The sequence below is a fragment of the Larimichthys crocea genome, chromosome I, assembly GCF_000972845.2.
Source record: "Larimichthys crocea isolate SSNF chromosome I, L_crocea_2.0, whole genome shotgun sequence".
NCBI classification, from domain to species: domain Eukaryota; kingdom Metazoa; phylum Chordata; class Actinopteri; family Sciaenidae; genus Larimichthys; species Larimichthys crocea.
In genome coordinates this window covers 2,111,698-2,123,263 of record NC_040011.1, presented here as the reverse complement: position 1 = coordinate 2,123,263, position 11,566 = coordinate 2,111,698, and the positions used below count along the sequence as shown (strand labels likewise).

The following is an 11,566-nucleotide window of genomic DNA, read 5'->3' as shown; positions in this document are numbered from 1 at the left end:
AATGAATGTGCTTTGTGAAAAATACCACTACCATTTCTTGCTATACGCATAGGGGCCCCGCTGCCACCAGAGGGCTCCCCGATTCATCCCGACAGGTATGACAGGATGATGACGGGTGTCTCTGAAGTGAGGAGAATGGTACGCACCATTATCATTTGCATCATGGCATCACAATAATAATAAATAAAAGCTTTTGCTGATTTCTGTTGATCTTATGCAGCGGCCTCACACATCAGACTACATGTGAATGTTTCTTACTTACTAGTTTTCTATTGTTTGCACATTAATATGCAGGGTGGTCCATTTTATTTTTATTCATTTAAGTAAGGGGGCCCCCAAATAGCATCTTGCATAGGGTCCTCAAACAGCTAGAAACGGCCCTGGTGAAGGGAAGGCAAGCAACACAGAGAATGAAAACACAGGGAGCTTTTTATAAACATTTTTTTATTATTATTAGTGTTATGCATTTAGTTTCCAAAAAGAATGATTCAGTTCCATCGATGAGACAGTTTTACAGTGATTGGGCTTCACATAGAGTATATGACATGCAAGTAAGGAAAAAATAGCATAAGAACTTATATTTTACATTCTTAACCTCTGCACCCTGAAATTATTTTCACCCTGAATTAAAAAGACCCTCTTGATTCAATTGTAGGAACTTTAATAAAAATCCATTCCCTTTTCCGGTTGTTTATCCCGTTTACATACTTTTTTTCTTTAAATGTTTCCCCATTTCCACTCTTTACCATTTAGTCACTTCCAGCCTGTTCACATGGGGTCTCCAGTTGCCTGAAGAAGGTCACATCATCAGCAAACCTGTGAACGTCGCCAATTGTGTCGATTGACGCAAATGGCCAAATTAAAGGGATTGCTGCCAGGTGTTTAACCCCGGTCACTACGGTGGTGGTCTTTTTTTTTACCTTTCAACTTTACCATTTAGAGGGCAGGCAAACGTAAAAAAGGAAATACAGGTAGTTAGTAGTGTTGACTTTTTAGATGCCATAACCGTTGTTAATGTAACATTTCAACGTATTCTAGTGCAAATGCCAAAAAAGACTGGAATGTATTCAGAGAGTTACTCTTCACAGTAACAGCTGTGCTCACCAAAATCTCGACTTCCACTGGAGGGAAAGTAAACGTGGCGATAAGACGAGCTTCTTAACGTGAACGGCATTCGCCGAGCGTTCGCTTTCACTTTACTGGCAGGAATCAGCAGGGCAGTTACAATAATATTCGTAAGTGTATACGTAAAAATGTTACAAAAAAACACAAATGTTATGACATCATTACAGAGTGTAGAAAAAAAGTCCAGCCTTGTTTGGAGTTGGATGAACGATCAAGTTTAAAGGAAAGATTTTCTTTTATTCTAAAATGTTCTCTCCATTTCAGTCGCTCGTTGCATTTTTTAAAGTTAAATCTAAGAAGTAAACATTTATGGCATGTCGAATGCACACTGCCAGTATACATTATTTTGTGTTGATAGATTGTAATGAGAAATATCACCAAACTTAAGGAAAGGGACTGTGGTTTCGAATGGCAGTTCCAAGCTTAGCCTGTTTCTCAGTTCTCTGTATGTTTCCGGGCTCCTGACAACAGAAGATGCTTTGATAATCCAGTTTTTCAGTTGCAATCTCTTTAGATTGAGTCTCCCCTCAAAGTATCCCATCAACGGAAGATGCTTTTAGAGAAGTCGGGATTTGATGTAGTTGTTAAATGTCTTTGTGGCCTTTCGTGTCAAAATCTACACTTGCGGTTTTCATCTCTCACATTCACCCACGTCTGCTTCTGTGTTAGCAAAATATACAGTCCATATATTCCATCTAAAATAATACTTATTGTTTATAACCCTCTACTTAGAGGTGACAACTCGTTGCTTTTACTCTATTATCTACCGACCCAGGTGTTTATCTAAACTGAAAAGCCACAGCGGCTCCACAAACACAATTTTCCACACTGAAGTATCTCATGCAACCAGAATGTATTAAAACGACACTTCACGCCAGGACAAGCACAGATGCGACAGATGAGTTAGCACTAACCTCACATACAGATGACATGGTAATAGCCCTTTTAAAAAGGCAGTTCACATGCTGTGACGCCTCGAGACGAGTCCCGCTGAGAGACTATTTTACATACAGAGGATGTATGGCTGTAGTTTCCATGAAGGGCCCATGAATTAAGCCTAGTCATGGATTTATGTCCCAGTTTATACCACCTGGGAGATACAAGGCTTGAATAAACTTAATCCACGTGCTGTAGGTGAAACTGGCATGTAACCTGGAATTGTGGGGAATCCCTGCGTTAATGCAGGAAACAAATCAAGGTGATTCATCTGGAACGACTCAAACAAAGCACACTGCGCTAAAAAACAGCTTCTGCACTGCAATAATTTAAATTTATGTGACGGACGTCATGCGTTATTCCGACACGGGTGGTTTGTTCATGAGGATGAGCAAAGCGACTGCATTAAAATAAATCTCTCTGCAGGTTGGTCTCTCATATAGAGACATGACAATTTGCATGATTTTTACACTGAAATCAAAATTGAGTTTTTAGTACTATAATACATCTAGTATAAAAAAAAGCTAATATTTTAGTTACAGTATCTATTCTTCTTTTTTTTTTAATTGCACGTCTCCCATTGTCTTTTTAAAAGCCTTTAACTCATCTCAGAGTTGATGTTTTCAGGCTGAGATCACAGAGGGTGAATTCTAGCCCTGTTAACAAGTTTGTTGGAGAATCAACTGATTCGAATCATTAATTAGTTTGAACCAATGTGTGGCTGCCAGAGTCTCAGTTGCATGTTTGACACTTCAAAGTGTCCAAACTGGAGTTAGTGCTCATGCAAAATATGCAAACCAAATATTACGATGACTGAGTAACAAGCTTGTATTTCTTGTTAAATTGTACCCAGCAATCAAAAGCTGTGCCCCATTCTAACGTATACAATATTTATTTATCTATCTGTTCTCAAATTTAACCTAAATGTTTTGTGTTCCACCAGCCATAAACCAAAGTCTGACTTTTCAACACCAATGCCAGTTTTCATTTAGAAAACTTAACAAGAAAGCAGAGTGCTTTTCTTACAAAGCCACATTTGTACCCAAAGTACTTAGTAGTAACGAACTAAAAGGTTCCTTCAGCCCGTTACCCGTCTACGGACAATAACAATGACGCCATATAAAGTGACGGACAGGCGTCATTATTACTTAACTCCTTGTTGATGTGTCAGAGCCCAATGAACAAAACCAACTGGCTTGCAGCTGAAGAATTTTCAAAACGTTGGCTGTGGGTACTCAACCAACCAGAAATGTACAGTGCTAGAGTTCCTCCTGAGCAGGGACTTTTGGGGGATAAAATATCGCCCAGGGAACTTAATTTCGACCCTTGTCCATGTGGAATTCTCCAAAGGTTCATAGTTCTGAGCTTTATACTGCAAACTGATTTTGAAATTTGAGTACACTACAAACTACAAACTTAAAATACAGAACCGGGACACAGCTTGGCGTTTTTCTTTGTTAGCGATGCTCACATATGAGCTCCAAAGCTCCTGTGTGATCACAGCCTGAAGCTTCATCAAACCTCAGACAACAAAGAACATCAAACACTCAACAAGCCCATCGCGCAGCTGATCTTTCTGGATCCAATGCATGGATTCTGTTGCCTGGAGACTCTTTCAGAAACAGGAAATAGTCTAATAGCCTTTTTTTTTTGTCTTTTGACATTTGGTGTATTCTCTTCTCTACCAAACATTTGCATGCTCAACATTTTGAAAGGAATGTGTTAAGTATTATTTCTTTTTTTAGACGTGGCACAACTAGGGAGTCGCCCCAGCTACCGCCTGTGCACAAAATAGTTCAAAGACACATTAATGTAGTATAAACCAGGACTATATGAATCAACAACATGGTCTCACATCACAGACATGTAGAAAGACACACACATATAAACACACACACACTTACAGTACACATGTAGTACACTGAGACAGTTATAACAATGGCTTCTTTTTTCTACATACATTTTCTTTGCGTATACATTAGTATACATCTTTAAAGTTACAAGAATGGTGAGGATCTACAAACGGATATGCAAATATCTTTTCTTCTAATTTTACAGAAAACAAACATGAGACGCTAACTTTCAATGAAATATTCTCTTTTTATCATTTTAAGTAATTATTGCAATCTAAACAATATGGCTTCGTCTAGTGAAAAGTCCTATCTGAGCTAGAAAATGAACAAAAGAAAAGAAAATGCCTTTATAGTGCTTATGACAACTTCATCAATAGTCTTATTAATCCTTAATATTTTAACTTACAAACTCACGGAACAATGTATTAATCATACACCGTCGTATAACTAACCACTGAAAAACCACCGCATCATTAAGGAATAACCAACATGCTTTGTTTTACTGATAAATGTCCATATATTAAGGTGGTTTCACTAAGTAGAGATCGTTTCCATTTACAGTACATCTACGTAAATGCTATATGACAAATCACTATGATATTTCGTTGGATTAAGAGATGCAGGATGCAGAATATACTCGACTCTAAGTGAGCTCTTCACGCAGTGAATTGCGACAACTCGCAGGCCAGTTTTCTCAGGCTCAGTCTACAGTTAACATATCTAGTTTTGTTTAGCCATGGAATACTTTTGAGGAAATAGGAGAGTATCATTTTAGTTTGGTGGTGGTCTTTGGGATGCATGCACACGCTGAACAGGCCGCTGTGTGTTTCTCCTGCAGGCTTTGCACGTACAATAAAAGCCAAGTCAGGCATGCAGGTCTTCGTTTCAGCTGTGACGAAAGAAATAGTAAGGTCTCACCAGTATTTCTTTGGTCTTGATGTTGATGAGCTTTTTCGATCAAGGTCAACTTATGCATTTAAAAGATGAAGGGAAAGGTTAGCTCAGCTGGAATGTGGATTAAATCACAATTTCTGTTGCATTAAAATAAACTTGGCAGCACATTCACAAAGAGTAATAATTTAAAGTAAGTAAAAAAAATAATAAAAACAGACATTGCCTGGCATTTGCATTCATGTGTGAAGAAGAAAAAAAAAGAAAATAAGAATAGTTTAAATTAAGAGCCACTTAATAGCAATCATTTAATCTAGTGCTTAATATAGAACCCACTTTAAACCAAGCATGAGACAGGAAATGACAACATGTACAGTACCGGCTACCCTCACTGTTTCCAAGTGTTCAATGCTTTGATTGTCTACAGGGACCACACTATCTAAAAACTCTGGAGTTTTTGGAAATGGGATTCAAACAAGGTAAAACGAGTCTCGCTCCCTTATATGGGCGAAACCTTGAGCTAAATATGGTATATTCCGAAATCTTGTGATTGAAAAAAGTATATTTTGAGGTTAACTACAGGTTCAAGATTTTGTATTTTACTAGCATAATGGCAGTCTAACTAGCTGACAGGCTTAGAAACTTTAGCTTCTCTAAAAGTAACATTAGTTTTAATAGTTTTGTAAACTGTTCGGCCTTGGAAACTTGGTCTTGGATTTCCAGAAGTGCCTAGTTTGAACAGTGGTGTCTGGAAACCCCAAAATATTCCAACAAGCCAACTTCATATCAAATACATTATTCCAAAAGTGTTCGATGTTGTATCCTTGAACGCGTGCCTACATGCTACCAACAACTGTACACCTGTTTGACTGAAAATGAAACCCTCATTTACAATTCCTCTGCTGGAGGAGATGATATGAAGGCACATGTCCTAAAAACTCAAATGCTGATTTTGTTTTTTCTTCAATATAAAGACCTACACCAGGTTCATAAAAGTAGAAAACACCCATTTAAATAAACACAACATGCTCCATCTACTGGAAAACATGGTGGCAGTGCCATTTGAAAAAACCACACAAGCAAGAGGACAAAAGCGTCCACGGTCCTTCTAAGGGAATACTGCTCTCCATTGGTCACCATCGCCTGGCCACAGATGATGACCAACCAAATCAAAATGTCTGATCTTAATCTGTGTAAAAATAACAACAGGAAAAACTTACTAATTGTAAGAAATGTGCTAAGTGGCAGTTGAAAGGTTGTACAGCAACTGTGGCAAATAAAAAGGGGAAGAATGACGCAATCGTCGAGGAGTAGAAAAGAACAAAGTAAAAGATTTCTAGAAAGGCAGTGTGTAGCCTCTAACAGTTTGGCAAGAACCCCCCCTCCCGAATCCGTAATGCTCCCAACAACTTCCACACACCCGAGATCCACACTCAAACCCTGCCTGCATACAAATACCCAAACCAATCTCTCCAGTCTCTCATCTCCCCCAAACTTTCAACTCTTCAAGTTCTCTCAACCCTTAAAGTCCCCAATGCAAACATCCCCGCCTCCCTTTGCCCCGCAGCCTAGCCCAGGCCAGACTGGACCCTGAATTTAGGGTTCGTTTGATTTGTTTTGCTTTTTGTTTTACTTCTTGAACATGTCCTGTAGAGGTCCTGGCAGAAACTTGAGGACAGTGTCGAGGATGCTCTCCTCGTCCTCTTCGTCGTCGTCTCCACAGCCCCGTGGGATCGCCTTCTTCGGGCGTGTCAGTGACCCCTCGCAGGCTTGCTCCATAGCCGCTTTCTCCTCCGCCTCTTTCTCCTCCTTCTTCTTCAGCCCATACTGAACAAAGAGAGGACAAGAGGTGATATTCAGGGAAAGAAGGAAAGTTTCTACAGAGCACGAGTCAAACCAGAAGACCGTTTCCTACCTTGTCCCTGATGGTCTGCCGTACTTTTTCCCTCTCTGCCTCCATGCGGGCATGTTTGGCCTTCCTCTCCTCCTCTTGCTGCCTCAGTGCCTCCTGCCGCTCCTCCTCTTTCTTGGCTGCATCCGGGTCCTTCTCCTCCTCCCCACCCAGCATCTTACCCATATCTTTGGTGGCCCCTGGACAGAGAAGATACGCAGATATTGGGGTAAACATTGGGGGATTCTCGTCTTACTGATTACTGGTAAACTGACTCCTACTACTTTAAAACTCACTTTATATGAGCTAAGTCAACAGAAACTCAACAATACCACATGTACGGTGACACCCACGTCCGTCTGTCATTAACCAAGTATGAAAAAAGCACCAAGCATTTGCAGTTTTGAGGATTATGTGGCGACAGGGTTCCCTGCAGATCCTTGAGGCGTCTTGGAAACCAGAGAAGACGGAAGACGAAGTGCCAGCTGGAAAAGCTTCAAATAACCACTGAGACAGAGGAAGACACTTTCCTCCAGGTGGTGTCGGCCATCTGTCAGCACTACCTGCACCTCCTCAGGTATTCACCCTCACTTTGAAATAATAATCATAGATTAATATACGTGGTAGGTGTTGCATTTCTTTATAGTATACAGTAGTGACTACACTAATTTTTATGGTATAACATTTGGATTTGGATGGAAGTCTGAGTCGCTTTATGTCACACAACAGGAAGAGGGCGCTGTTATTCCACAGAGGTTTTCAGGTCATAGCACGCAGTCGTTGTAGCTGAGGTCAGAGGACAGGGGCTGTCTCTCCCTAGACACAACAGATAGGTACATAACATAGAAACCAATGGAAAAGTCGTTTTCAGCATGATGGAGACGGAGTGAAGGTGTGCAGCTAATTAACTGCTAAATTGAGGGACAGAAAAATGACCACATGCAATTTCTGTGAGCAAAAATGTCACATCTGACCCTTTACAGATATAAATAACAATGTCAGAACACTAAGGGTAAACATATTTCATTGTTTGTAGACTAATGACCACTTGTCAAATATCTTATACTATAGATAGATTGAGTATGACCATGCCATACTTATGTATATGGCATATAGAGGACCCAGAGAGGACAGCGACAAGACATCTTGGACTCCTGTGAACTCTCTCTCCACTGACTGAACTGACCATTGATGAATAAAATTCATAGTCTCATGGTCGTGTGTTATAAACTGTAGGACGTTTGAGGTGAACTGAATAATTCTGCTTTCTCCTAAAATGTGTGTATTTACAATGCGTGTCATGATGGAAGCAAAGAACGAAACTATCCACAGAGCAGGTCGACTGGATGTTGACCCGTTAAATACCTTGCACACAAAGGAACCTCCATCTGCACTTTCTCTGCCTCTGCTCCTAAAACGGGCTCACCTCTTTATCTGTGGCAGAAACTGCTTTCTAGACGTGAAAGCGACTCCCTCCGGCCCATCAATATTGCTGCTGTTACCTCCGTCTGATCGATAGTAAATACAGGACCACCTTAGCGTGTATGAATTATGGATTCTCCAGCAGAGAGAAATCTTCATCTGGATATTGATCTGCCTCTCAGGCACTGGTGAGAGGAGAACCTGGCTGCAGGGGCACCTTTCTTAGGCCAGAGCTAAATATATTTCACCACGAGGAGATTATTTAAGGAAAGGCAAGGGTATAAACAATAGAAAGCTGTGTATGTTGGGTTTCAGCATCTTGTTCAGGAACTGAACCATCGACCTCAGATCACTAGACATCTACATCTACTACTACTTAAATGAGAAAGAGCGTCCAAAGTCCTCACTGGTACTGTACTTTAGAAAGCCAGGAAGATCATTAAACATTAATGGTTCAATCATTGCTACTGATTACCAACCCTATCAACCTGTCACAGATATATTGTGGTTATTCAGTGTTATGTGGCCATAAAAAGCTGAATTACTGCCTCTTGAAGGAGCCCAACGAGAACCTTTCTGTAAATTACTCAGAAGAAATGTGGCTTTAAGGACGGACCATGTGGTTCCCTCTCGTGTTTGTGAACCCCATGGTGACGGGTCCCGTCGCTCTGCAGCCGACTCATACAGTGGTCCTAATTGCCCTGCGGCGCTGTGTGGTGGCAGCAAACCTGAGGATGACAAATTAGCACTCAGCTGGTGGGAAGGGAGGGGGCGCGGTGAAAGGCTCCCAGGGACTCGCTGGGGAGTCGGGTTAAGGTCAGACTGTCCACAGTGTGTGCTTCATTGTGTTAAAACACTCAAACACACACCATATGCACTAGAGCAACTGTATATGCACGTGCAAGTGTGCACATACATACACATACATAGGGGAGCATGCACAATCAATAGTGATAATCCATCATTGGGTTGGTTTTCAGAAGGTCCATGAACCCTAGATCTATTCAGAGTCATTGGGTTTCCCCTTCACTGTTGATGTTTGAAGTACAAGCAACATCATCAAAACCATGAATTAAGTACTAAATATTATACAAGATAAAACTGTGATAACCAATACTCGATTATATGAAATGTAAACAACATAATCCTATAACTAGAATACAATAAGAAGCCGTCAAAACACTAGAAGTAATTCCCAAATATTAAGCGTAAGGCTAAGGGTGTCGAAAATGATTTTCTTCACTATAGAGTGTTTATGATAAAAACAGTTGATGCCTCATGAGGTATATGTGAATAAAATGTTGCATTTATAATGTTGGGAAATATATTAAATATAGGTTACAGCACTGATCTACCCCGGTGAAAACAGCTTCGCGATCCCGGAAAACCTGAGTTCAGCCAAAACATATCTAACCCTCCAAACACATGCAGGCACTGTGTCGGCTGATCAACATCGCTAGATAACTTTGTAATGTGATGCCATATTCCTTCTGTTTACCTCACGACTGCTGCAATAAAAGATAAAATAATTGCCACAAATGTGCCATCTGATCAAAAAACCCATTGCTTTTTTTCCCAAAAATACACACTCTGGTATCCTCAACTAAACCTGAAGCATCTTTTCGACACCTACATGATTTCACATCATTAATCATGTGCTTGTTACTGTCAACCTCACAAAGAAGGTCACCATCACCCACTTTTATCCTTTCCTCAATGTTTTTGTGTGTTTTTAGATAATCGGATGTCAGACAAATGGACTTTCAGTCCAATGGGACATTTTTTGCAACCATTGGGATTTTGGCGTAAGTGGTCATTTAACTGCCCGACATCCCAAAGTGATCCTGGTAAACCAGGAAGGACAATGAGCTGCAGATATAACATGAAATGGGAAAGTCGTTTTAATCCACTCCCCAGAGAGGTAGAGCGTTTTCTCTTCGACCCTTCCTCCCTCACATCCATCCATCCCCCTCCACTGTCCTTGTATGTCCTCTACTGTTCCTCTTCCCTCACCTCTGTTTTCATTTCCATTTTCCTCTGTTAAAGTGATATTTCAAGATGAAATGATTATCTTTTTTTCTACTTGTTTGTTTTCAGTTTCATCTCATCTTTTCAAACTGAAGTTCCCTCCAGGAAATATATCCTGTCACCACACAACCCTATAGTACAGATTAGGACTCGTCTATCCTTCCTCTTTCCTTTTTCCTTCCCGTCCATCTTCCTCCTCCATCAGTTCAAGAGATTTCCGCTGCAGACAAAGGTAGGCGATTCAAGGCAAAGTGCTCAAATGCCCCCAGTCCTCTTATTGTGCATTCAATCGCTCATTACTTCACTCGATCTTTCTGTTGGCCATGTCTCTGTGCCACAGGGGCTCCAAATATCAAGAGGCGGGGATACAGCGTGGTTTCCTGAACGCTTCACCACACACCCAAACAAACAGTGAAACAGTGGGCAGCAGAGAGCCCATGTGGATATGATTTGATTAATTTAGTAGATTGGGTTGAGGCTGATTAAGTAATGAAGTAACGCTGTCTGTGCTGTATGTAAAGAAACAGCATGGACACTGAAACCTGAATGATGTCTGTGTTTCTGCAGTATATGACAAAAACAAACTACTGTATGTACACGAAGACTGGGCTACATGTTCAAAGCTGTGTATTGATGTATCTTATGATGTGAGCCGGGAGGAAGACGTAAGAGAAAAATAGGAAGGGGGGAGCTATAGTTTGGCAGTTTGGATGAAAATTCTGATGGATTACAAAAAGAACTGAATAGAAATGACACATTTGCGACTGCAAAACTATTTGTGTATGCGTGAGGTAAAGTTTTGGGCAGAAACTGTGACAGAAATCCATTCGTCAAATACATTAAATTATGCTGTCGTGACATTTGCGGCTGAAGTTGATCTGTTGTCCACCGCCTCCAAGAAATGTCTCCATGTTTAAGATGGTGGTAATGTATGAACATTAGCTGATGTAAAGTTCATTTCCTTCCTCCTTGTATTAGACCGTTGTCCACACTGAGAGGAACTTTTCAAAGAAGGCCACAGCAGGTAGAAAACGTTGAGTTTTCCTGTTAACTGCATTGAAAATGATCTCAGATGAGCAAATGAGAAGTAAAAGTAAAGAGGGAGAGAGACAGAAAGAAGGAAGCCCAAAAAACGACAGCAAATACGAGGATGGTTAGGAGGAGAAAACAAGACAGAGGAAATCAGAGAGACAAAGCATGGATCATTGACTCCCTCCCTCCAGCCGGTCAGATGGATGGCGGTGCTGCTGGATAATTTGTTAAGGGTGGAGGGGTTTGAAAAATGGAGCTCATTTAAATAATGGATGACCTCCATCGCCAAAATTACGCCCTCATAAGTCACATGAGCGCCTGGACTGGTGAAAAAAACCCTCTGCCACATCGATCAGAAGTTTGGGAGGCGACGTGACCTCATGGCTTT

General features: G+C 40.8%; 1 protein-coding gene across 1 annotated transcript in view; it reads right to left on the bottom strand.

The window, feature by feature from the left end:
* Positions 1-732: 732 nt before the first annotated feature.
* The window catches only part of LOC104937724 (complexin-2), a 38,462-nt gene continuing 27,628 nt past the window's right edge, over positions 733-11,566 (bottom strand). The window contains exons 3-4 of the mRNA XM_010754030.3: positions 6,721-6,896; positions 733-6,632 (exon numbers count right to left, since the gene is read on the bottom strand). Of these exons, the coding sequence (XP_010752332.1) occupies positions 6,435-6,632; positions 6,721-6,896 (374 nt within the window). The 3' untranslated portion in view covers positions 733-6,434. The remainder of the gene's footprint in view (positions 6,633-6,720; positions 6,897-11,566) is intronic.